This window comes from Catharus ustulatus, chromosome Z, assembly GCF_009819885.2.
Source record: "Catharus ustulatus isolate bCatUst1 chromosome Z, bCatUst1.pri.v2, whole genome shotgun sequence".
NCBI lineage: Eukaryota > Metazoa > Chordata > Aves > Passeriformes > Turdidae > Catharus > Catharus ustulatus.
The window spans coordinates 25,648,172-25,675,298 of NC_046262.2; the positions used below are offsets into that span (position 1 = coordinate 25,648,172).

The window sequence follows — 27,127 nt, forward strand, 5'->3', positions numbered from 1 at the left end:
GCTGTCTAAGCAAGGCCTTAAGCTACTTCATAAGACAGAAACAAGTAGTAAGTATTTCATAAGGGCTACAATGGCTTAAAGCAAGTATTTATGTGGACTACCACATCTGAATCACAGAACAGGTGACACATCAATAAAAACCCAACACGTCATTTATTTATCTACCAGGACACAGAAAGTCTGGCAAGCTACTCTGCAGAATTTTTTCCCTTACACACAGCAACTACATTTGCCACCCTCATTTCAAAAGTCAAATTCACATAGGCCGACTTTTTCTACCTTATTGCCACAATTCAATTAATGCATTTTTTTATGATAATTCAATGCTACAAGTACAGTTCATTGTTAAAAGTACCTGTAAACCATGACAACTGCTATAAAATTGTTACTCAAAGTTCTTGCACCTGACTTTAGCCATGTCATGCTCGTATTAGTCTGCTGTCTTACCTCAAACCACAGCAGTTTTAGGGCTTGAACAAGTTCTTCCAGAGTTTCCCAATGTATACCACGATAAACACGTTTGGCAACTCAGACACAGACGCACCCTTTTCTAGGCACATGGAGAGCTTTTCTATGGCTACAGCAAGTCTTACCCTGAATTTATCCTTTACAAGTCACACTGAATCTACACTTCTTGAAGTTTCTGCTCTAGAAACAAGCTTAGAAGGCCAATAGCTGGGTGATCTTCTAGCTTCCCTTTTGTTATGCAAGTGTTCTGATCTACCATTAATATCAATGACTCACAAAATGAAATTTAGCTCTCACTTCTGGAAACTCCATCTATACAGAGGTCAGAATGGAATTTAAAATGTCCTTCTTCTGCCCTAAAAAGTTATCTCTTTCTCTGAAACACAACAAAAAACCCCAAAAGCAATAAAAACACATTCTTGAAACATTAAAATTATTACTTAATAGATCTGAAGCTGGTAAATACAGACTTTGTTAAGAGCCACTATCAATTCTATTAATGCTTTTCCCACTTTCTGTGCTTCATTTTCCCACATAACTAATGGTTTCAGGTAACAAAAATTAAAATTGTATTGTTCAAGACATTAAACAGTTAAGCAAAGCAAATGTCTAATAAACACTCACTGAAGACAAAAATTTTAACACTCACATGTAGCTCCCCAAGGCCATGAAGAACAGCAGCAAGCAGTTGGAAAGTAAAAATTCTACCTGGACTTGCGTGTTTTGTTATATTAAGCCACTATTAACTATTGCTAAAAGATAGTTCTATGTCTTATATTCAGCGGGTTGCAAAGCGCCTTACCACCTACCTAGCTCTAATCTGCAACACCAGAAATTCACCAATTAAGTCCAAGAGGTTTCATTATGCACAGGCAGTTTTTTTTTCAGAAGCAAGCTTTTTAACACAGCAATAGGAAGATGTTCTGTAGAAAAGCAAAGCCTTTGAAGATTATTTAATACTTAGAGCCTGTTGTATTTTGTCCCTGATTTTCTGACAAAAAGTCACACCAGAAACTTTTTTATATTTTTATTGTATGCCAAAGTTCGTTAAACATGAGTGCTTGTATACAAGTTACTCAAAAAATGTCTAGGCAGAAATTCATTAGCAATCTGACTTATTTCAAAGCATAGGTTTGTTCAATCAGGCCACAAAAATAATATTGTGTACAAGCAGTAACTAAGGAGCTGTAGATTCAAAGAGTTTCCAAATATCACAGATCTTGAGATCTCATCAGGAAATAAAATCAAGGCAGTCACAATATAAAATAGCAGCCCCATGTAGCTTTTTCAAGTTTTAATTTTATTCAGGAGGTGACAGTTCAGTTTGCCTCATTCTTCGAAGCTTCATCGAAGTTTTCAACAAGATCTAGAAAAAGATGGTTGGAATTAAAGTTTGGCCGACTTTTCCTCTGCCAAACATTCTGGGTTTGAATTTTCTTCTAAGTCCTACTTCATATCAAGTTCTTAAACAATAAAAAATTTCAGCTTGTAAAATACAGAGTAAATAATTTTTAAGAGCTTCAAGGTTCATCCTCCTTGCTCAACCAAGGAGATTTTGGAAATTTTAGAAAGTACAATTCTAAAAGCATTTAACTTCACTATAACAACTGAGCAATGATTCTGACAAGGTAGTTTCTTATGGAATATTAAATAATTATCGTAGTCGTAACTGTCATTTCAACACAGGACCAAAATGCTAGCTCAAACTGTGAAGTCTCTCATTGTATCTGAAACTAATTAAATTATATGCCCAGAAATTCTGTGACAGCAAGTGACTAGACAACTCTTACTATCCCCTGTCTAATCTTACACAATGCATAAGATCTCTCAGCAAAATTCACTTCCTTTTCCTCTACTGCATGTTCGTTCTTACCTGGAACTTCATCATCATCATCTTCACCAGTAGCAAGTGGTGCTTTTCCGTCCACAGCTGCAAGAGCAAGTAGTTCAAAAGCTTCATTCAAGATCACCATAGGCATTTTGATTTATTGTTTAGCTTTGTGTTTTTGAAAACATATTATCAAAGATTCTGGGCTAACCTGCAATGCTTTATCCAGTTCGGTAAATAAAAATCTTTATCTAGTATAGGAAATTCACATTCCTTTTGTTACTGACAATGCTCAAACAGCCCAATAGTGAAATAAAAGATGCATGGTAAAGAGCATACTGATGAATATCTTGTATCTAGGTATACTGAATGCCCTGCACAACAGTAATTTCCAAATACAAGTGGATATTGATTTTAACAGTTTTTACTGGAAAAAAAAAACTGTGGTAGTTCATGGACTACCACATGGCTCTTAAATTTACATGTTTTACATCATCAAGCTTTAAGGAACAGAAAGGATCTTTTTATCCTACACATCCAAACAAAGCTGAGGTGTAATTGTGAAGTTGCAGGCAGACACACCACTAGAAAAAGTACTTAAAAGGTATTACTGTTCCCTTACAAAGTCAGAGGAATACGGAACTGGATGAACAATTTTACGCTCCTAAGGTGATGAGGTGACCTAGTGCTCTTGTCGACGTTTGACTCAGTAATTTCTTTAATGGTTCCTGTTGCATTTGACAGAGGTAGTGAGACTTAACCACCTCCACTGTAGCAGAGCAGTGAGCACCTGCTGAATTGGGCAGAAGCATAACGCTAACAACAGACATCTCAAGTGTCTAGGTGCCTGTGCCACTACTCTAAAACTACTCTTCCATGTACTGTAAAGTTGTACTCTCTAGTACCTCAGCTTTATTCCAATTACAGTAATTTCACGATTACAAGCCGCACTGACTATAAGCCACATCTCCGGGTGTCGGCAAACATTTCGTTCTTTGTCCATACACAAGCCGCACCCAATTATAAGCTGCTCTGTTGTTCGCGGGGAGGACCCACGTGCAACAAAGTTGCCAAATAGTAACAGAATCGCAGGATGACGGGGTTTACTGGCTCGGCTTGGGCCATGAGGGCTTGGGGCTGCTGACGGGGCCAGGTAGCCCAGCCTGCCGCTGCCACTTGGCGGGGCCGCTCGGGTCCAGCCGCCGCTGGGCTTGCTTGCCCCGGCCCGGCGCTGCGCCGCAGTGGCAGGGGGGCATGGAGCCCACCGGCACTTGCAGCGGCGGCGGCAGGAGGGGCCGGGAGCTCCCCGCATCCCCCCAGGCTGCGGAGCCAGCAGGAGGGAGCTTCCCCCCTGCCCTCGACTCAGCACCTCGGTTTGCACTTCCAGGGTTGGAAATGTCAGAAAATTATTCACATATTAGTCGCTCCTGAGTGTAAGCTGCATTTCCGGGATGGGAGCAAAATTTTAGTCAAAACGGTGTGGCTTGTAATCGTGAAATTACTGTAATCCTTCTCAGTTTTTAAGAAAAGCGTGAGGAAAAAGACAGGTTCTTACTAGACTTGTACATTAACTTCTAGAGAACCAGAACTGATGAATAAACTTTGTTTTGAAAGGGCCTGGGACAAGGACATCGCTAAGCTTCATTTGCTTTTTTAAGCAGCTAAAGCTTAATTGCATCTTAATGTTAAAAACAGTATTTGAAAGCAAACCATGTTATTTTGTCCCAGATTATCTGCATTCTCTCTCATCCCCAAGACCAGTCCGAGTTTACTTTAGCATCTGCAATCATTTCAGATGCTTCAGTCATTGACACTAGGGTTCAAAATCTAGCTGACAATGTTGAATAGAAAATTTAATGCAACTAGTCTGGCATCCACTCTTAGTGGAAAGAAATCGTCATTTACTAGAACATAAAAAGTAATCACTTTCAAACAAACATCCCTCCTTCTAAAACTCCACAATATAGCTTAGAATATAACCCCTTATAATTAGCTTCTCATTGTTACGAGAACTTCAGCAAACATTCCAAATCTTTCAAGTACTTTTTTCTTTCAAGCCCTACTAATATCACAAGAAAGTCACACAGTGACATTAGAAGAAAGGACTTGAGAATCATGATAAAGATTACTTCACCCCACATCTTGAAGACTATTTCTAGCAAAATTTTTTTCATTGTTGACAGAAGAGTACCATCAATTTGAGGAATATACATAGAGTCTGCTTTGTTGGTAACAAAGCAGAGGAAGAAAAAGAATTAATCATCAAGTTATAACTGCCAAAACTGGACACAATTATACTACCTCATTTTTTCCATGTTTAGGCTGTTCCATATCTTTAAAAGAATAGGTTTAAGATACTTTAGGAAGTAGAAAGATTGTACATGAAGGACACAAGGATACACAGTGTCAACAAGTGTGACATTCTCATCCTGTAGCAGCAGCACCTTTTTCCAACACTACATTTTTAAGTCTCTCCTCTACTTTTCCCAGTTTTAGAAGGAACAAACATTCATACTTTTTTACCTATTTTAAGTATGGAAAAATAAGTTGGTGTATCTAGCTAAACACTCCTATCAGCCGTGTTCTCTACATTGTTCTACACATACTGAAATTGTAATGTACTCCCTTATAAATACCCTATAATTCCCTCCTAGTTATCAAAAAGCCCATGGAGAAATACCTTCACCACACCGGTGAGGGAGAAAGGCAATTTCAAGATATCTGTTATGTCTCTTTCCCCATTATTTACTTTTCCATTAAAAGTGTCAAAAGAGATATACTCAAGCTTATTTTTCTTTAAAACCTAACACTTCCAGAGTAACTAATCCATCCAGCTTTAATGAAGATGATAAATTATTACCATTAAAATATGGTAGCCACATCAAGAAAGAAACTACCAGAACATCAACTCTGGCTACAGTTTTGAAGTGCTAACCCAGCTATAAGACACACCAACAGGTGACTTTGCTTTACTGAGTCATACTTGCCATCTGATTTGAGCTACAAATAAAATTGATTTAGAAGAGTTTGATTTCTTTATAAGTATTCTACAACATCCTTGCAGACAACGAGAGTGCACGGAATGTCACTGCTGCTACAGAAATAAGCCTCATGTCAGCTGCCAGCACCGAACACGTTCAACCTACATTGCTTGGGTAGGGCTTCTGCCAATCTCCTGAGGCTGGTCAGACTGTCAGCTCCGAGCTGGTTTAGGATGCTAGGCAGCATTTCTGTCAGCTGCTTTGTCTCAGCATGGCCAGTGATAGTGAAGGTGTTAGCAGCCAGAGATGCCTGAACTTTTGGGTTATTGAAGTGAATGACTGTTCCTTGATTGGTAAACATGTTTACCTGCAAGAAAAAAAAAATCCAGTATTTGAAGCAGTCCAACAGGATTTTACAATTCAACAGGAAATCAAAGCTCTTAAAGCTCCATGAAGACCCACTGATAATTTACAGACAAGTTTAGGACCTGTTACTTATCAGAAAATTGATGTTAATACATTTTCTATTTATATATAGAATTTTTTTTCCTTTGAAGCAATTACCTCTTCAATTCCAGAAATATTGTTGACTCCCAGTTTCTTCAATGAAAACTGAAGTTTTTTATCATCTGCTGTAGCTGTTCTGTGAACAACCTTCTTCTTTCTGCGGGCAGTACCCTTTATAAAACAAACAAAAAAAATTACAAGGTAAAACTTAAGTAGCTCTCACAACTCTAATCCTAAGGTCTATATAACTACATTACAATATCTACAAATCAACCTAACATACTGCTCCTGTGTTTCAGTGCATGCAACTCTGCTGCCTAACTGCACTGCAACAGTCTCTCTTGTACTAAGGCAAGATTTGCACGTGGGAAAAGCATGAGGTTTTAGGAAGCAGTGCCATCAGAGAATATTTATCCCACAAATTTCATGGTTTACTGCAGCATCTTAGAAAAGGGAAGTTGCAAATTTACCCTTGCTAACCCAAGTTAACACAAGACATAAAACTGAAGAATGAACAGTTTTAAGCAATTTCCAAAAGCTATTAGTTTTTCCTTAGATTGCCTTTCCTAAATTATAGCCAAATTTTGGTAATAGTCAGAGGCCAAATGAACACATCATTAGCAAATGAATATGAGAAAAGTCAAAATAATACATTTTTATTCTAAAGCCATCTAATGGACTTACATATTTGAAGAATGCTTACATTTCAAAAATATTTCATAAATACATTTTTAAAAATACTTCTAGTGTTCTAGACCAACCCTGTTTAGAAAACAAACAAGCAAAGGTTAAGTTGTCCTACAGACCCAGAGCTCTAGATTTCTCCAGGGATGTCAATGTCTCACATTAGAAGATATCCATTTCTAAGAAAAAGTAGAAAATGTCATTCTCTAATTGCTTGCACAAGGGTTCGGGAAAATCTGACATAAAATGTCTGCAAGTGAACTAAACTACTTTTTGACATAATGTAACTACTAATCTAAGTCCTCCCACTCCATCTCATGTACCACATGCTAATAATAAGACAATATGTTGATGCCTAGCCATGTGAAGAGCTGCAACTCCTTTTCAGTTTACTGTCAGAAGTTTGAAAGATGGCTGGACAGTAACATAATTCTGTTACCAACAATGAGGAATATTAGTGACAAATTCATACAAAACTAACACTTGGAAGACTACCATTCAAACATTTAGTTTTTTGTCTAGAAAATTAGATATTCACATCCTGCTACTGTCAAGCTAGCACAATGGTTTGGAAAGCACTAAAAGTAATAAAAATGTTTTATTTTAGTGTCTTGTCTACCCAAGAATTGAGTTAGATAAGGTATCTGCTAAGCATCTCTAGACAAAAGAATACTCAGTAATGCAATGTCTTGAATCAAGGCATATGGAGGAATATGTACCTCCTCCACATCCATCTCAACTTAGATGGCAATAATGCCATTAAAATCCCAGAAATAATTTCCCATTATAAAAAAACCCAAAACTGCAAGTGCAGGCATTGCAACTATTTCACAGGCCAATTTTAAAACTAAATAACCATTCTACACTTTGCTTAGTATCTCTAAAAGCCTTGTATTGACCAGCGAGCTGCAGGAACTCTAATCTGAATGCATGCTCTCACATGATGAACACTAAAAGCCTGTTAACATTGGTTAACATGCATACAATCAGCAATATAATACAAGAGTTCTCTAACGAACCATTAACATATACCAAGCCAGCTAATTACTACATAAACCCTGTTTTAAGGCTGCCTAAATCTCCAGCAATTGGTAAAATAGAAAGAAAAAAAAATTCTAAAAACAAACCAACACCGGAATGAAAGCTCCCGGACACTGTCAGCAAGAGTTCTGTTGAATAATTTGTAATCTAGAACATTGTATATTCCCTCAAGTAGAAAAGATGTTTACTGTCACAAGACTATATTAAACATTGTTTTCTCAGGTTATAGGTAAACACACAACACAAATACATACATTCAGATGGAAGAAAATAAAAAGCTGTTCTGATTATATTAGTCTGCAATTACAGAAGTATGACAAGTACAGAATTTCCAACTTTCCACAGAAAGGCAGTAAACTGCCTTGAGCACCCTAAGTATTTCTGACAAGCCAGCAACATAACTCTCTATGATCTGTTACAAAAACTATACCCAACCTCACCTTCTGTAAGGTACTCTCATTCCAAATCCCACACATTTTCTAAAACAGTCCATACAATTATCATGGAATGGCTGGAAGAGTACTACAAGGACCATCTAGTTCCAACCCTCCTGCCAATGGCAGGGACACCTCTAAATAGACCAGGTTACTCAGAGTCCCATCCAGCCTAACCTTTAACACCCCCAGGGCTATGGTATCCACAGTTTCTCTGGGCAACATGTTCCAGTGCTGACCAGCCTCACAGTAAATAATTTTTTCCTAATAACCAACGTAAACCTACTTTCAAGTTAAACCCATTCCTCCTTAACATGCCACTGTGTGCTCTTGTAAACAGTCTTGAAGCATCTTTCCTGTAGGCTCCTTCAAGGTACTAAGAGGCCACAATAAGGTTACACCAATGCCTCCTCTTTTGCAGGCTGACCACTCCCAGTTCTCTCAGACTGATATTGACAGGAGAGGAGCTCCAGCCCTCTGATCAACCTGCTGTCCCTTCTCTGGACTTGCTCCAACATCTTCATGTCCTTCCCATGCTAGGATCCCAGAGCTGGATGCAGCACTGCAGGTGGGGTCTCACCAGAGCAGAGCAGAGGGGCAGAATCCCCTCCCTGCCCTGCTGCCCACACTGCTCTGGGTGCAGCCCAGCACACGTTTGGCTCTCTGGGCTGGGAGTGCCATGGCTGGGTCATGTCCAGCCTCTCACCCACAGCACCCCCAAGTCCTTCTGGGCAGGGCTGCTCTGATCTGTCCATTCCCAGCCTGTGCTGATATCAGGAGTTGCCCTGACCCAGCTGCAGTACCTTGCACTTGACCTTGCTGATGACGAGATTCCCATTTGCCCTAATACAGAATATTAAGTCTCCTGTAACATAACATACACAGAGACAAACTGCTGGCGATTCAGCTACTACATACTGCACCTACAAAATTAACTTCAGAGGGCCCTGGAGGAGCACAGCTACTCTTGAAGACAGTCTAGTGAAGCTGAGAGCACTTAGGGCGGCTCCCCACACCCGTTTCCAGCACCCTTGTGCACCCTTGTGCGGGCAGGGACACGCAATCCCGATGACAGCCAAGGAGGCGGCTCCTACCTTGCCACCGATGCGCACTTGGGCCTGCAGCTTGGCCAGCTTCTCCTGGTTCATGATGGTTTCCTTCATCTGCGGAAACAACAAGAGCGCCCGGAGCAGCCGGGTGTGGTACCTCAGGTGGGGGCGAGTGGGCACAGGGGGCTCTGTAGCCGCCCCTCACCACACGCCCACACGCGTCCTCCGCGGCACGCGGGCAGCCCCGCCCCGCCACAGGGCCGGGAACGGTCCCACATCGCGGGCAGAGCGGCCGAGCCCAGCCAAGGCCCCCTTCAGGCCCAGACCGCAACCGCCGTCCCTTTCTCCAAGCTCCATCATCGCCCCCGACCTGCTCATGCTGCCCTCCCGGCCGCCCCCCGCCGCCCCGGCGGTACCTCGGCGAGCGGAGGGGCGCGGAGCGCGGCTGGAGGCGGCAGGCAGGACGCGGGCCGGGATCCGCACGCGGGCGCAGCGAGATGGCGGCCGGAAGGAAGGACCTGCGCGCCGGACCGCGCGTGCGCCGCGCCCGGCCCGGCAGGGGGCGCCCCAGCGCCCTCGGGGCGGGCGGGGCCCTGCGGTCACGGAGCCCCGGGGGCGGTTGGGTTGGGGAAGAGCTGTGGCGTCATTGAGTCCGCCGTGTGACCGACCATGGCCGTGTCAGCCAGACCATGGCACCCAGTGCCACGGCCAGTCTTTCCTTAGACAGCTTCTGGGATAGTAACTTTAGCATCTCCCTGGGGAGCCCACTCCAGTATCTTGTCGCTCTTCCTGTGAAGAAATTCCTCTTGACGGGGAACCTAAAGTTCTCTTGGTGCAGCTTAAGACTGTGTCCTGCATCCTATTGACCAGTTGCCGACTTTCCTCCTGCTGGACTTCCTTTCTGGTAGTTGTAGAGAGTGATAAGGTCACCCCTCAGTCTCTTCCAGGCTAAACAGCCCCAGTTCCCTCAGCTGTTCCTCATAGGACTTATGCTCCAGACCAGCTTTGTTTGCTTCACCAGCTTTGTTGGCCACCTCTGGTCTTCTGCCAGCACCTCAATGTCCTCCTCCTCATGAGGGGCTGAGGACTAGACACAGCACTGGAGGTGTGCCCTCACCGGTGCCAAGTACAAGGGGACAATCCCTGCCCTGCTCCTGCTCGCCTCACTGTTGCTTAGGATGCCATTGGCCTTCTTGGCCACCTGGGCACTGCTGGCCCTTGTTTGAATCAACACCTCTAGGTCCTTTTCCTGTGGGCAGCTTTGCAGCTACTATGCCCCAGCCTGTGGCACTGCCTGGGGTTATCGAGGACAAAGGGCAGGACCCAGCACTCACCGTGCCTCCCCTCACCATGCCTTACTCGCTTTGCTGCTCTCTTACCCACCGTACCTGCAGCTTTGCCAAAGAAGTTCCCCACCACAGGCATGACATCTGGCATCACAGAATCACAGAACCACTGGGGTTAGAACGGACCTCTAGAGATCATCCAGTCCAATGCCCCTGCTAAGTCAAGGTCATCCAGAGTAGGTGACACATATCTAGATGGGTTTTGAACAGTTGCAGAGAGAGACACTCCACAGCCTCCCTGGGAAGCCCATTCCAGGGCTCGGTCACTCTCAACATAAAGAAGTTAACCCTTGTGTTGAGGTGGAATTTCTTGTTTCTTCAACTTATGGCCATTACTCCTCATCCTGTCACTGCACACAACTGAAAAGAGTCTGGCACCATCCTCTTGACACCTGCCTTTGAGATATTCATGTGTATTGACAAGATCCTTTCTTAGCCTTCTCTATACTAAACAGGCCCAGCTCCCACAGTCTCCCACAAGAGAGATGCCCCAGCAATTGTATTTGTGTGGCTGGACCCTATCCAGTAGTTCCTTGTCTTTCTTGTACTGAGGAGTCCAGAATTGGACATGGTGCTCCAGATGTGGCCTCACTAATTATGTGTTTATTGTTTTTCGTGCTAGAAAACATATAAGCATTGTGTTTCTTTCTCACTTGTGTAGTGCGGGCCCCCTCTCAAAGCCCATGGCTGTGCTTCTCCCTGCTATCCCCAGCAACTTGCCTCCTTTGTCCCAGCTGGCCAGTGCAGAGCTCTGTGGTGGGGCCCCTTAAATGAACCAACCCTTGACACCCCCAGCTGCCCCTGCCCAGCCAAACTACTGAGTTTTTTCCTGTCACCACTGCCTGTGTGTCAGTCCTTGTTGTTTTTATTTCTTCCACTCTGTGTGTTTTTCACTGTAGCTTTTCCTCTTCTGTTACATTATGGTAACTTCTAAGCTACCCACATGTGGCTGCTTGTTGCTGGTCACTAGATACCCTCTGTGTGCCCTCGCTGGATCCCTCAGAGATATTCCCCTGTAACCGTGTTTTCCCTCACTGAGGTCTTAATATGCTCTTTTTATGTATTGGCAGTCTGTGTCTTTTCCGAATCCTATTCTGAGAGCCAAAAACACACCTCCTGTGCCCTAACTCACACAGTTGCTGCTACCTTTGAGTATATGTAAACCCTGTTCCTCAGTTTGCATTTCTGAGGCAGAGATCCTTCACAGCCTACAATTCCAGTTCCCTACAAGTTAGCCAATGTGTTCGAGTTTACCCTGTCCGAGTGGGACTAATCTCACAGCCATGGGCAAAGCAGTCGTTGCAGAACCTGTGCTGCACAGCAGAGGGCAGGAGCAGATTTATGGGGGAACGAGCCTGGCATTCTCGTCCGTGCTACACGTGCTCACAGACTGATGCAAGAGAGAAGCCTTGTTACTCCATGGTCACGATCACCACCACAACTGAACGCAATGATCCTACTGGCACCAGTAGGAATGCTACTGACCTTGCCATCTCACCCTGTATTTTGAACTTTTATACTGGTTCTTCTCTGAAATATCTTCAGTTAACTATTCTCTTTGCTCTTGTTTCTGTAAGACTATGTTAATAATTAATTTATCCTTCTTTATTGTCTCCCTTGTTAGTAATCCCCAGAGACAAGGTTTTGCCAAGGCACTACTTTTATGTGTCTGTAAATTTTGTTTGCTCCTATGTTATGTTTTCACTACACTGGAGCTGAATGTTAATTTGTACAAAAGATTTTGATCTTGTTAAAATCGAGGCTTTTGTAATCAGTGAAAATTAATAATAATCTCAAGATGACTCCATCTGGTGGTGATAGAAATTGATTCAAAAGGTGCTGCTGAAGAGCAGCAGCCTCTGTGACACCCACCAGCTGAAAATTAGAGTATGATCAAACAACTGTAAAAGATGGTGGAGGACCTCCAAAAATTTGGTCCACTATATCTGGAAAATTTGAAGAGTCAATCAGTTTGTGGGAAAAGATGGTGAGAGAAGCCCTTATTATTTAATCTAAACTAGCAAACCCAGTATATAATTCAGAAGCAGGGAAAGAAACAGATTTGGGAGACATGAGTGTTTGGGGATGGTTTGGGGAAGACAGAGTGTTTTAGGAACTAAAAAGAAATCTTGTAAAGTTATTGCAGGGTGAAACTACCAGTGTACCTGCAGCAGAAGTGAAGACAGCTGAGATAAAAAAAACAAAACAAACCTGAGTCACTACAAGCTGCTGAAAGTAAGAATCAATCCACTTTGGATTTATCACAGTCTGCTATCAATATATATGAAATATTCTGGAAATGTTAGAACAAATGATGATTACAAGCAAGCACAATATTTTATTAGACTGAAATACTGAAGTGAAAATTAATCACAGAAAGATTATTCCAAGATAGGATCTGTAGAAAATGTTTTTCCAGCTGGCATTTTAGGATCAAATGATCTAGAGATATTATCTCATATGCCCTCATGTGAGATTTTTGAAGACAAACTATGATAAAAAAACACATCACTGAGTTGTATGAGGACTCAGCTAAAGTGATTCAAGAGTGGCAGTTCAAGGGACTCTAAGATTTGGTTACATTCATGGATCAAAGAGGTGACCTTCAAAAAACAAACTTAACATCTGGGAAAAAGTCTTTTAGCATGCTAAAATGCTATTGGTTTGTTTTCTTCAGTTGTTCTGTTGTAATTCCATAATGGGAAACATAAATGTAAATCTGGATTTATCAGTAGCTGAAGAACTTCTATTGAGAAATGAAGCAGATCTGAGGCCCGTACCACTGAGAGGGATCCTGAGCTCAGTAAGCACCTTTTGGAAAATTTGTTTCCTAAATTATATGAAAGTTTAAAGGCAGAAGAATGACATTTGCTCTCAAAATGCCAGTGAAAAGGCTAAAAGTCATGGCCAGTGCTGAGTAATAGCAGGGCATGTTGAGGAGAGGTATTGGTATCATATTGAGGGAGCTAATCACAGGTCATAAACACAAGTGATCAGGCTATAGTGAAGTAATATTTGTCCTGATTATCAGAGATAACAAAGTTTTAGCCAGCAAAGGAAATCTGATAATCAAAACTTCATTTGGAAACATTTGTTCAGAAGAATGCTGTGTTTAACTACGGAACATAAGGGGGAAAGAACTAAGTAATTTTCAAAATATCCATGTATGTTAGGAATTTAATGGAGGAAAATAGTAGCATTATGGAGTAGAGAACCAAAAGTGTTGAAAGAGAGATGAATAGAAAAGAAACTATCTCTAGATATCTAGACATAAGACTCACTGAAGAATTAGTAACTTTTAAAGGGATATCAAATATATAAGCATTGATAGTAGCCCAGAAAGATTGAACTTAAGTCTGGTGCTGTTTTCATCTTATATATTACTATGTTGTGTCATGTGCTGCAGGGTTGACCTGTAATAGACTTTAGTGTCAAGGAAGAGAGGCTGCTGCCCAGCAAAGTGGCCTTTTCTCACCATGTCTGTAGTTTTTAAACTCAACAACCCAAAATACCTGGGCATCAAGCCATATCACAAGCCTTTCATGACCTCTTAGATGCCTCTCTCTGTAACACCCTGCAGAGTCCTGCTGGAGAGTAGTTGCAGAAGTGCTACATCAAGAATCCCCTCCCTTCACTGTACATGGTTCAAACGGGCTTCGCAGGACATTTGTGAGTTCATGTTAATAAAACTGCTAAAAGCTCACCAAGAAAGGCTTGCGGGTTAGTCCATAACAAATATTTTGTTAGAAAATAAGTAAGAAGTAGAAGTCACTATATTCCTTACTGGCTACGTGTGAAAAAGGTAATACCTTAAATTTATGCACAGATGTTAGAGACGTATACAAACAGTTTATTTCTACAGACATCCTATATGTAGAATTCAAGAGGACTTAAATCCTTCAAGCCACGATCACAGAAATGTTTTGACCTCTGTGAAGACATTGGTCTTTGTATGGCCTTTAAACAATTTGCACTTACAAGTTAAAACATTGTTAAGACAGCAAGATCCAACATCCACATGTAAATGTGTAGTGTATCACATTTAGCCTAGGATGAATCAGGACTAAATTTGGCCCACTTTAAAGGTGTAGGTGACATCATGCTACCTTTGACTAATGCCTTGGCGACTGAAAAATTCTTATTATCCTGGATTTGACTTCTTTGGTTTTCTAGAATTCCTGATTCAGCTGCTGCTTGGCAGGAGATAGGTGGTGAGCATAGATGGCAAGAGGTGGAAAGGCTGGATAGGGTTAGGGCCTTTCTCCTTCTGCAACAGCTAGCTGTTATTTCTGCTCAAGTCCTGGCAGGAACCCATTACCCACTAAGTTCTAGATGGAAAAACTGATATTCTTTGTCTTTGATCACAATATAGCTGTCCCCAAGGATTTCTAAGTGAACAAAGGATATACCTGCCAATATTCACTGCATTTATGAACTAGTTTGTATTCCTTCAAGGCTTACTTCCATCTCTATGGAATGAAATGGAAAATAACTCTAATATTTGAGGCACTAATTATGGGATCCCCCTCCTAGTTTGCTAAAGCTTTTCTACAACAAAAAAGTAGAGCTTATGTGGAAAATATTAGAAAGGTTTTCAGTAGTTGGTGAAGTTATGAAATTAAGAGTAACCTAAACAAGCATGATTTTGTGTGAAAAGTACTCTGCTGTATCAGCTCTTGCAGCCAGTGCTTCATTTTGTAAATCTGATATCCTTCCACCAGCACTGGCAATAGTTAGTGGATTAAAAGAGTAGAAATAATAAGTTGAAATTAAAACTGGTAAAGCAAATTTAAGAATCTCATGCTGTTTTGAAGTGCTGTTATGAAAATAATAGGGATGAGATGAACAAGGAAGAAGGTGGAAAGAATGACAGATATTGTCAGATATACATAATTACTTCTGTGCTAGTCCAGTGATTCTGAAGGAGAACTCCTGAGCATGTTAAAGAGGTGACCAAAAAAAAAAAATTGTGATAGAGTCTACAGTCATGAACAGCAGGGAGAAAGTATTTGTTCCTTGTCTCTTCTAGTACAAAAATGAGAGCACATCACGTTTGAATGAGCAGGCGACTTGCATAAAGCTAATGAAACGAGATGCTTCTTACCACTCATGGTTAGAGCTTAGGAGCATTTCAGCACAGAGCATATATAGTGGTGTAAATGTACATTATTTCAAAAAATGACTGGACAAACTAATGGAATAAATTCTCTCACAGGCCAGTAAATTCAGATATTATCTCTGCTTTAAAACAAACAAACAACTTGAAACTTAAGTTTCTGACAGCTAGGAATCAATTTTACACACGCATTTTGTTCCTATATTCTTCCCTAAACATCTGCTCTTAGCTGATGTTGAAGTCAGTTCATGCTGCTAGATGGGTCTTGGTCTAATCTGATAATAAAGTTTCTTAACATGAACATCATGAGAACACTAAATCACATTTTCACAGAAATTAAAAGCCCAAAGGGACTTACAGACTGTGATTTTCACTTGCCAGAAGAGATGTACATGTCCTGCAAGAATTATAGAACAAGGAGGGAAAAAAAACCCAAATCACTGTACAAAACAAAACCCCTACAAAATCCAACCCAACCAAACAAACCAAACCAAATTGTTCAAGAATTAAAAAAAGGATAGAGGGGAGATCACCTCCAAGGATGGTAAACTGTTTTTCAGCAGTAGACATGGCTGGGACCCCAGATTTTTCTTCAGTTTTTTAGGTGACTGCTGCCAGCCCTCTTCAATGCATTGTGATCACACAGACTGTAATCCCAGCCTCTGCAGAAAGCTTAAAGGAAGTGTTAGCTTCCCCAAAACTATATGGCAAGAGTAAAGGAAAATACACACCCAAAAAAGTGGAGATAAAATGGCGGTCACTTTTATACTGGGCGAAAAAGACCACAGCTGTTATTGTCTCTGTCATGGACACCAACACCCTTTTGGAAGGTCATTGCTGAAGCGTTTATTCGTTCCATGACACAAGCAGCCCAGAATTCAATCCAATCTTTTACCCAAGACGCAACATTCATAGAAAACATAAATCGTTCAAGAAATAGTTCTATACTTTAAGAAAAAGTCCAGTGCTTCAGCTCCAGAAAACTCAGAGCACCTGAGCCAGAGTGCCAGTGTGGCTGCTTGAAAATACCCTAAATAGTGCCCAGGATAATCTCTGACTTTTAATAAAGGTCTGGGTTGCACTGATAAAATGTGGATGTTCTGTATATGCATACAGGAATCATGTGTATAATATATAACAAAAAAATAAAAATTATATTAATTTAAAATCTATAATTAATTTTAATATGCTCGAACAATTTAAAAAGTGCAAACCTTAGCTGGGTTTAGCTGTATTTCTCATCTTGCTTCTGTGCAACTGTGGTTTTAGGTGCATAGTGTATCGGATCATTCACAACTAGCAGGAAACCCTAGAACACAGCACCCGGAGATCCTGGGTCGAGGATGGTCGTTTAGTTGGGTGTGTGGGCAGAGAGCCCCAGGACAGAGGTGGTAAGATGGTCGAGGAAGTTCCAGCCATTTCGCGGAGGGGCTGTTCTTAGGTCTCCGCCAAAATTCTGCTTTTCTTCAGGGTCTCGGGGTCCCGCTCAGTCGCTGAACGGGGGATTCCTGCCCGACCCTACCTTTCTCGCGGGCTGCTTTTGGCGGGGAGGCCACGCCAGGCCCCCTACCCCCGCACACGGCGTCCCACAGCCGGCGCTCCTTGCCGGTAGATGGCATCCCCCGTCCGCGCAGAGCAGCGCCCGCAGCGGAGCGGCGCGGAGCGGGACCCGCCGCGAGGTGGGGGACAGGGCAAAGCCTGCGGCTCCGCCGCTGGCCGGGTTCTACCGCGGGAGGTGCCACTCACGGCTGAGCCTCCGCTGCTCCCCTTCTTCTTTTTCTTTCTTGACTTTTTGAAACGGCACTTGCCGGGTTTGGGACAGGAACGATCGGAAGATACTCTAAGAGTATCTCAAGAGACTCCAGAGTCGTGATTTCCAGAGACTGAAGAAACATCAGGTACTGATTGCCAGCACTGGAGGCTGAATCAACTGACCCCCAAAAAGGAATCCCCTCAGCACACACAACATACACACCCTGCAGCGACAGACGAGAGCTTGCAGTGTTGCCCAAGGCTTCCAGAGAGGTCACCATCACCTCCCGAGGCCACCCCGGTCGGCCACGTCCAGAAAGACCCGCACCTCAGCCGAGGCTCCCAGGAACTCGGTGCTGTCGAAGAGCCGCCGGTGTCACACGCTCAGTGAAGCACCCGTGCGTTCTGCTAGCAGAGGATCCAGGGCAGATCCCGGCTCTTTTGGTTTGTCGCTACAGTGGTTCTTCCCCGTGCATTTTTAAGCTTCACCGTTCTTCATACTTAAGATCATGATTTTTTAAGTACGGTGTTAAACGTTCAAGCTAGGAGAAGAAAATGAATAAAAGGTGGGGAAAAGGAAGCAGAAAGCTAAAATACTCTTATTAAAGACGAGAAACCTCTTAAAGACGAACAATCCTGTCTACCTTTCTTTTAGTAGCTTCCCTAGGATCTCAAAATTAATTCGAAGAGAGATTTTATGAACTGTAAATCTCGAGTGATATCTATTTTTCTACAGGAAAAAAAAAAAGTAGACAGTTGCTGGGTCTAGAGGTTCTCTCTTTTTTTCCTTTTTTTTTTCTTCCTTGTTTTGTAACTTTTGGTGGTATTGTCTTGCAGGCGCCTTAGTAGTGAACAAAATGTAAATAGGATTATTTGGAAATAGTAGAAAGGATTATGTTGTAAATCCATGGAACTGGGTTTGAAACAGGGTGGTTTGTAGCTTTGGGTTAGGACAGTATATCGAAAACATATTTCAAGAAATTGGGCGCGTACGTTGTTTGCAAAGTGCGATTTTATCAATAAGACTTTATGCATCAGTCTGCCCTTCTTAAGACGATTTCTGCCTAAGAACGAAATACTCTCCTACTCCTATCCCAGTCGGATCCTGATTGCGGTTTATCCTGCCAGAACTGGGAACGATGGGATTTTTCAAAGCCTTGCTTTTTAAGACCATGGTAATTGCATTCTGTCCAAATTTGTGGGGGTTTTATTTTGTTTGGGTTCTTTGGTGGAGTTTTTGTTTCTTTTTTTTCCCCCTGCCAGCCCTTACATAAAGGGGGCCCCAGTCTTCCGTCGTCTCATAGATCACCTGAAAAGGGGAGCAGTGCCACTAAATTAGCAAGCAATCCTTTGTCGCTTTCTCAGGGGTGTTGCTCCTACTTAAAGCGAAAGTCCCATTTTAAAGGCCAGTGAATTTATTTCCTTTCCATACAAAGGAGGTAACGCTAATTCTCTGTAAGTGTTTCTCATAATGGAGGGAGCTGCTTCTCTCTCTTTAATAACCATAGTCTAACAATTAAACTGAGTATAGTGATGTGTTTTGGAGGCTGTTCTTTTAGCGTTTGTGAGGTCCACATCGAGAGATATTTTATTTCATTCTAAAGTAAATTAAACTCTGGAGAGTGACGGGGGAGAGGCAGGGAAGGATGTCTCTAAACCACTCCGCGGACAGAAGTTTGAAGTTTACTAACTCACCATCTCCCTCTCCGGTATGATTTACCCCCGGTTCCTTCCCACGGGAAGCAGCGCCCCGTCTCTGAGGGCAGCCTCGAAAGATGAGAAGCTTCTAGACCCTCCGGACGGTTTCTGGCAAGATGCTCCCACACTTTGAGACAGTCTTTTTTTTTTTTTTTTTTTTCCCTAGGGGGTCAAGTGTTATCTTTATTTCCCACCTATTCCGCTAAATATGACACCGGTCTCCCCGGGGCCCCCCAGATGGATGGGATGAGGCCGGAGGAGCCGGGACGGTGGCGAGGCCCCCTTCTTGGGGGGGAGACACGGCGCCGCTCCCCCCGCCAGGGTCTGACGCTGGGAGCCATGTGATGGCCTCCTCGCTGTAAGGCGGGGAGGAAGGCCGCCCTCCCTGGGACTAAGCCCCAGCCTTTTCACCGTGCTTCCTAAGGCCCAGCAAGCCATCCCCTACGCCCTCCCTCCTCGCCAGCCTCCTCCCCTCTCCTCCTCCCAGGACTAGGCGCGCTCCCTCCTGCCCCGCATCCATTAATGTCTGGGGGCTGAGGTGAGGAGAAAGAAGGGGAAACCGACTTCCAGGAGCGACGGCACAACCTTCCTGCGTCCACAATAACCGACCCCAACCGAAAAAAACCCGAAAAAGATCTCCAAAAGAGGGGAAGGGAGGGAAAAAAAGAGAAAGAGAAAAATCCGAACGGCAGCAAAAAATACCCCGAAACAAAACCCTGACCAGCCGCCGCCTCCGAGCGGGCGGCAGGAGCGCTCCAGAGGAGCAGCAGCGGCGCTGGGGGCCGGCGCGGCTCGGAGCGGCCCGCCTGCCCGTGGCGGCGGCGGGGCGGCTCTCCGCGGAGCGGCGCGGAGGCCTGGCGGCGGCGGGGAGAGCGCCCGCTCGCCTGCCGCGCCACGCCGGCCGCCTCCGATGCGCTGCCCCGCCGCCGCGCCATGACCCTTAGCTCGGAGATGTCCGAGGCGTCGACTCTGGCTGAGGAGACCGACATTGATGTGGTGGGCGAGGAGGACGACGAGGAGGACGACGAGGAGCCACAGACCCGCCGCCGCCGCCGCTCCTACGCCGAGGACGAGGAGGAGGACGAGGACGACGACTTGGAAGAGGACGAGGAGGATGTGGGCGACCTCCACGCCGCCGCCCTACTGCCGCGGTCGCCCGTGCGCGGTGGAGGCGTAGGTGGCGGCGGCGGCGGGGCGGGCGGCGGGGACGCTGCCGGTGGCTCTCGGCCCCCCTCGCAGGGTGGCCCGCAGAAGGCGACGGCGGGCGGCGGTGGGGCGGGCGGCGGCGGCGGCGGGGCGGGCAGCGGCGGCGGCAAGAACAGCCTGGTGAAGCCGCCCTACTCCTACATCGCTCTCATCACCATGGCCATCCTGCAGAGCCCCAAGAAGAGGCTGACGCTGAGTGAGATCTGCGAGTTCATCAGCGGGCGTTTCCCCTACTACCGGGAGAAGTTCCCCGCGTGGCAGAACAGTATCCGCCACAACCTCTCCCTCAACGACTGCTTCGTCAAGATCCCCCGGGAGCCCGGCAATCCTGGCAAAGGCAACTACTGGACGCTGGACCCCGAATCAGCCGACATGTTCGACAACGGGAGCTTCCTGCGCCGCCGAAAGCGCTTCAAGCGGCAGCAGCTCCCGGCGCCCGAGCTTCTGCTGCGCGCCGTGGACCCAGCCGCCTTCCTCCCGCAGCCTCCGCCGCAGCCCCCGCAGCAGCCGCCCTGCGCCTACGGACCCTACGGCTGCGGCTACGGTCTCCAGCTCCAGCCTTACCACCCCCACTCCACCCTCTTCGCCTTCCATCACCCCTCTCCGCCACCCCGCCAGCCCCCTGCCGCCCCCGGCAGCGCCCCCGGTGCGGCGCTGCCCCCCGCCGCCGCCGCGCCGCCTGGCCCCTTGCTGCCGGCGGCGGAGCTGGCACGGACGCCCTTCGGCTACGCGCACCCGCTGGGCCCGGCGCTGGCGGCATCGCTGCACTCCGCCAAGCCCGGCAGCGGCGCGGCGCTGGCCCGCTCGCCCTTCTCCATCGAGAGCATCATCGGGGGAAGCCCCGGCCCCGGTGCGGGCAGCAGCTGTGCCTCGCAGTCCACCGCGGCGCCGGGGCTGGCCCGCTCGCTGGGGAGCGCCGGGAGCGGCCTGCCCCCCGCCGCCGCCCTGCCCGCCACCCCCGGCTTCGCGGCACGGATCTCTAACTGTTAAGTGTTTGGGAGTCTTTCCGAAGGTAGGATCTGGGGTATCTCCTTTCTCCGCCGCTCGGACGCCCGGCGGACGCTGCCCACAGGGGCTGCCTGTCTTTGCGTGGGGATAATTGTGACGGGGCTCGGGGGCTGTCCGCCGCGAACGACGGACCTCCCGTGACCTTCACTAGTGCAAAGCCAGGTGTAGATCTAGATACTGCACGGGCAGGCGGTCTCTACATCGGAAAGTTACTCGCTACACGTTAAAAAGAAACAAACATGGTGATAAATAATGTCTCTAAACTGTTAAAGTTCAGAGATTCTCAGGTCTAGGAGCTTGAAAACAGTAATGTACAGGAGAAAGAAAGGCTTGAGGGAGGACAGCAGAGCAATACTTTTTCATTTAGTACACTTGTCTCATGTACTTTTATAAAAGAAAAGATTAACGTGTTTACACAGAAGAAAGTCAAGATTATCATTTCTTATTTTAACCTGTGTTTTGTATTATAATAGACTTATGGAGTTTTTTATTTTGTACTTTATGCGTATTCTTTACAAGGAATATTGTTAAAATTACTGGCAAGTATTATTGTACCATTTTAATGTAAAATTTTTACACATTTTCAAAAATAAAATTTTTAATTTTCAAAAAAACAAAAAATCGAAACCAAACCCAAAGACCAAAGGAGCCCAGCCAAACAATTGGCTTTGGATCATTCCCTCCTTAGCACTTCTCCTTTCTTTGGGACACTGATATTTTTTTTTTCTTTGGGATTAATAGCACAACAGTCAAGGAATATTCTAGCTTGAAATTTATTATGTGCCGATATGACCGCAAAGAAGAAAATAAAAATACAGTCTTTGCAGTCAATGCATTGTTAGCCCTAGAAGATAAAGAAAGAAAGGAAAAAAAAAAAGGAAAAGAAAACACCAACAAAAAAAGCAACAACAAAACAAAAAAACACTGTATAAAAAACAGCAGGAACGAAAGAGGGGATAAATAGAAATAGGTCTCTCTGGAGGGAGTAAAGCCCAGTTCTGTAAGGCACCAATCAGGGGATTGATTAAAAAGCCGGTCTAAAACTATTTTTATACTTTTGGGTGTGTTTTAAATCACAACAGCATCATAGTTTGGTTTCCAAGAGGCCCAAAGGAAAATACTACTAATAAAGGGCATACATTGAACTTAAGAGAGATTTGTTCTAGACACTTATGTTTCTGTGACGATAATAGTGGCATGTGTTTCTACTTTTCAATACATAAAATATAAAATGCGCTTTGTAAAATCCTCGTGTGACGAGTTGATTAAGTTTATAAGCTGTCGAAGTAAGGATATTTGAATGTACAAAACAATCCATGAAAGCAGCTTTTCTGATTCCAAACACTCGTTTTTAACAGCATAAGGTCGATAGATATCTATTTTAGAGACTTTTAAAAAAAAATTAACTAAAAATCCGGCCTCAATTATTCAGAGCTTATATATGGAAAAGAGAATCGCATGTTTAAAGAGTAGGCGTGTGAATGCTTGTTGTGGACTAGGAATATGCGTTTTTCAAACCAGGGAGACGCTTTTCAACTACGACTGTATTTATAACAATTTAGGAGACTCGGGGATCAATTATGTGAATTTTCATAATAAAAAAAATAAAAAGGGAGGGATGCCTTTTAGTACTCTTTGGAATGAGGAGGGGTTTTACATACAGAAGTAACTCGTGGCCTTGATTTTAAATATTCTCGTAGATAGAAAAGCGGTGGTTCTCCGTTCTATCTGTAGCAATGCTGTTAAAATAGTGGGTTTCAAAAAGCAGGAAGACTGGACATAAGATCTCTGCTGGGATCCATTTGCAGTCTGGAACTGGAAGGCCTCTTTGGGTGTCCCGGGCTCCTTAGCAGAAAAAGAAGTCAAGTCCGTTGTAATTTCTAAAACAAAAGGGAAAATACCCCAGAGCCACTGTGTATATATCCTCTGGGGAGAGCGCGTCTTTTTCACGAGAGACCCATTAATTCACTTTCCCCGGGACTGGCCGGAGGATGCGCCGGGCCGACGGGCCGGTACAGCGTGGAGTAGCAAGCTAAGCAGAGACCCCCCTCGAAAAGGCAGATCAAGCAGGGAAAGGTTTTGCGGGGCAGAAAGCAGCTGTGGCCGTGCAGCGGTGCGAGGCTCCCCGAGGAGGGATGCTATGATGCTGGCCCTCAGTCTGGGTTCTGTCCGCTCGAGTCCTAGCCATCTCCACGAGCAGTTACACGAGAAGGGTAGATTCCGGCGTCCCACCCTGTGTTTGTTTCTCTTGGCTTCTCCGTAGTAGACTCTGGAGAGCCCGGCGACCTCCCCCACCCAGACCCCGGTCCGGCCCAGGCCGGCGGACAGTGGGGTCCAGGTATGCCCACCGCCCGTCTCTCAGTTCCCCTTAGAGGTGTATATGGCAAGTAAACTGTTTGGCCACTTGCTCCTTCCATGCTTTTCGCCGGTTGCTTGCATCTCGTGCAGACAAGACCTTCCCTCGGGAGTTGGTAGGGAAGCTGACAGGAGCAAATTGCCGTAGGTGGTATAGATTTCCTTTTTTTCTGCAAGCAAAAGGGGGTCGAGGGAGAGGCCGAGGGTCGAGGGAGAGGCCTGGGGTCGTGGTGAAGGACCCTTTTGCCTGTTCTCCTCGAGTCGGCGGGGAAGCTGCCTTGCCTTGGTCCCAGTCCCGAGGGTCCCTGTTTCCCCGCTGCTGCCCCGGAGCAGGTGCCGCCAGAAAAGGCGCCGGCTCCACAGCCCTTTGATGAGCTCGCAGCACCGCCGGGCCGCAGCGCCCCATTCGCATGCTAATAACCCGTCGTGCTCTCCGCGGCTTTCAAGACTAACAGAGAAGCTTACAGTGTAGTCCTCGCAAGAACTGAGCCCGGACGAACAATTCCTCCAAAATGGTCTGGGCCCTAATAAAAAATCTGATAGGACATGCAGTATAGTATCGCCTCCTTCTCTGTCAGAGACAAAGTGTGGGTTCATTAACCCGTCTCCTTGCTCATCATATCCCCGTAGGGCTGAGACGAATTACTGGATCTGAATTGGGAGGGGATTGCTCTATGAGAGGCTAATGTTTCAATCAGTTCATCCTGAAGGACCACACAAAAAGAAACTTTTTAGTTTATGGTGCTATTATGCGGAGTTTTAATCTAGGGATAGATTTAGCCAAATGTTATCTATTGGGAATTTAATGAAGCCCTTATGTATTCAATCGTCTTTTATGCCACACACAGTGTCTCTATCCAGAAATGTTTCCTTCCTCATAGTTCTTTGTTTCTGATGGGTGATTTATATTTTTTTAACTAGGCTTTTTAAAAATTATTTATTTTCAAACATATTGTATAACGTTTCTCTTAAGCAGGACTGTGTTAGGTCCCTTCTCACATCTCCTATAAGAGGTTTCCCTTTCCCTTCCTGGTTTCGAAGATGGATATTTTGCACGTCCACACACTCTGCCCTTCCCGCTGAAGCGCTCCCGCTGCCTTGTGCGGATGGGCCGGACATCGTGCCCACTCTGCCGACACCGCCGTGGGCTGCGACAGGCAGCGCAGCCCGGGGGTCCGGCCGAGCCCCGTGGCTCCCCGTGCACAGTTACCCAGCCCTGAAGCTGCCCTCCACCCAAACCTTCCCCACCCGCAGCTCCTTTGGACCATACTTTCGGTTCGGTTTGTATTTTAGACGCGGTGAGAAGCACCGGGGGTCAGCAGGGTGCACATCCCGTGCTTGCGGGCTGGTTTCAAATACACAGGACCAGCCCCATCACCAAGTCCGGAAGATGGAAGAGGGGGGCGAGGCCCTCACCTGCTCTCAGCTGCTCCCTTTCTCGCAGCGCTGGTGGCGAGGGCAGAGCACACGATCTCCACCGTCGAGACTGAGGCCTATTCGGGGATCTGTGGGAAAATGGATCTGGTTTAACTGTCCCTTGGCACGGCCCGGAGACTCCACTCCGTATGTAGTACTTTCCATTAGTACTTACAGTAAGTACTGCTGTAGTGTCTGATAATATTGTATTTGACAGAAGTAATGGAAATTATGATCTATGCCAAGCCCTCTCTGCTCTGGAGCTTCTAACCACTGAAGATCTGTTTTTCAGCTTGTTCACAGTGGCTTCCCCACCTGCAGTGGTATTTCCCCTCCTTCCCTCGGCGACGGGCCGCACACATCATCGGAACCGAGCACTGGCGGGGACTGGCTGCCATGTGCCCGCAGCTCAGCGCATCCCGACCAGGTAGGTGTCCGCCTCCGCCGTTCCTCCCCTCTAAGCCCCAGAAACCTGCTACAGGTGACTGCAAGGCCTTTCCACCCTTCTCCTAAAGTCCTTTCTCCTTTCCAACCCTCACCGTGAGAGTCACGTCCAGCAGTGCCCTTTGGGTCTCTGCTCACTGCCCCTTCCTGCGCTGCAAAGCACGCCCAAGATGTGGAGGAGACGTTCACGCACAAGTGTGTGTATGTGTGTGCAGGAGAATGGCACTCCAGAAGGTAACAAGATGCTGCCGGATCCACGCTGCGGCAACAACCGTGCTGGGTGCCTCGTTGCGCAGTTGGGTGCCTGTCGATTTTGGGGAGGGACGGAGAAATGAACGCGAGTTCCAAGTCGGTAAACCTCTTGCTCTTGTTTTTCACTTGCGGAAGAACTCTGTTCCCGCCGCCAGTCCCCCCCGCCTCGAGGTGTACTGCAGGCAGCCGGCCCTGGAGACACGCCGGCCCCTTCCCAGACGCTTGCCTCGGCTCGCCGCTCAGTTACCGGCACGACCGAAAACAACAAAGGCAAAGGCTGCAGGGTTGGGAAGGCACGCACGGGGAGCCCCTCGGCCGAACTCGCGAGCAGCCGCAGTGCGGGTGGCACCGAGGGCTGTGCGCGGCTGCGCAGCCGAGCAGAGCTTCCCCGGCCTCGGCGTGTGAGCGGGGAGAGACCGGACGGCGTCTCCGCGACAGTCACCGCAGGATGCCCACGGAAGATGCACAGCGTACGAAGATAAGCCCTCAGTGCAGCAGCGAGAGACACAGAGGCACCCGCTGCGCTCCGCGTCACGGAGAGACCTATCGGCTAGGCACCGCAGTGCCCAAAACGTAGAAAAACATTTGGACTGAACTGGACGAAAGGCGGTTTTTTGTTGTTTCTGTTTTGGGTTTTTTGTTTTCTTAAGTGCAGTGTCTAGTCAATTTCAGAAATTCCACCACTGAGCTAAATTCAGAAGGAAATTTGTAGTTTTGAGGTTTTTATTTTTCTGATCAAAATAATTAAACTTGCCCTTCCTCTAAGCCACAGGAGACCTGTTGAATAGATTCTGTTTCCCTTTCGTTGATGCAGTAAAACGGCATGCAGAAATCTGCGCGTCCCCATATTTTGATGACAGATTATGCAATTTATGTTAGAAGCAAAAGGATAATTAGATAATTCAGTTGTTGCATTAATTCGTTTCTTAAGGCTGGGAAAGCCTTATCTCTACGGTAAATCCGAAGATATTTCTGTCCCCTGCGTGAAATAGGAAACCATGTGAGAGCATCGAAAGGCGTTCGAACATTCAGGAGTGTGTTTCTCGCACCCGGTGATATCACCATCCCGTGCCCGCACTGCGGTCATCTCTCCTGCTAATGCCCAGGCTTTGGCAGTCCTTTAAAAACCCGTGAATGTCTCTTCGTACCGCAGTGGTCGTAGGACTGCTTCTTCAGTTTCATTGCAGGGGAGTACATGCACACCTGTATATACGAGATACATTAAATACATACAATCAAGATTAATGAGGTGATTTCCTTGAGTTTTCTTTTTGTAAAGTAAACACTGTCACGTCAGCTTATTCAGTCACAACCAGATGAAACAGATAGTTTTCTAATATACGGGTAGACAGTGAAATTCCACCTGTCGGCTGCACAAGGGAGGGTAGAGGAGAACAGACTCTTTGAATAAATAGATGATTAAAAGAAGCATTGGTAAGAAAACCAAAGGATGAAAGATACCCAGTGCGGAGCGAGGAGGGACAGATATAACAGATATATCAGATATATCGCCTGACTTTCCTGGAAAATGGACGGGATCGG

At 45.7% G+C, this 27,127-nt stretch overlaps 2 protein-coding genes across 10 annotated transcripts; one reads left to right on the forward strand and one right to left on the reverse strand.

Moving 5' to 3' along the window:
* Positions 1-1,480: 1,480 nt before the first annotated feature.
* BTF3 (basic transcription factor 3) lies at positions 1,481-9,511 on the reverse strand. Its single transcript, XM_033086398.1, has 6 exons — positions 9,409-9,511; positions 9,038-9,106; positions 5,842-5,955; positions 5,443-5,644; positions 2,342-2,398; positions 1,481-1,834 (listed from the first exon to the last, which is right to left on the reverse strand). Exons 2-6 carry the CDS (start codon positions 9,104-9,106, stop codon positions 1,788-1,790), a joined length of 489 nt encoding a protein of 162 aa, XP_032942289.1. The 5' UTR covers positions 9,409-9,511; the 3' UTR covers positions 1,481-1,787.
* Positions 9,512-19,815: 10,304 nt separating this feature from the next.
* FOXD1 (forkhead box D1) lies at positions 19,816-26,833 on the forward strand. Of its 9 annotated transcripts, XR_004420861.1 has the most exons (3): positions 19,816-25,316; positions 25,549-25,567; positions 25,721-26,833. XR_004420861.1 is itself a non-coding variant. In XM_033086396.1 (2 exons), exon 1 carries the CDS (start codon positions 19,838-19,840, stop codon positions 21,098-21,100), a length of 1,263 nt encoding a protein of 420 aa, XP_032942287.1. In that variant the 5' UTR covers positions 19,816-19,837; the 3' UTR covers positions 21,101-21,122; positions 24,450-26,833. The 9 variants fall into 9 exon arrangements, 2 of the variants coding, with proteins under 2 accessions (XP_032942287.1, XP_032942288.1); XR_004420858.1 differs by having other exon boundaries at positions 19,816-25,628; XR_004420859.1 differs by having other exon boundaries at positions 19,816-25,567.
* The last annotated feature ends 294 nt before the right edge of the window (positions 26,834-27,127 follow it).

Coding starts and splice junctions, on each gene's coding strand:
- FOXD1 (XM_033086396.1), top strand. CDS start 19,838: ATGACCCTTAGCTCGGAGATGTCCGAGGCGTCGACTCTGGCTGAGGAG.
- BTF3 (XM_033086398.1), bottom strand. CDS start 9,106: ATGAAGGAAACCATCATGAACCAGGAGAAGCTGGCCAAGCTGCAGGCC. Junction 5,956..9,037: donor AAGTGCGCATCGGTGGCAAG/GTAGGAGCCGCC, acceptor TGTTTTATAAAG/GGTACTGCCCGCAGAAAGAA. Junction 1,835..2,341: donor TGATGATGATGAAGTTCCAG/GTAAGAACGAAC, acceptor ATCTTTTTCTAG/ATCTTGTTGAAAACTTCGAT.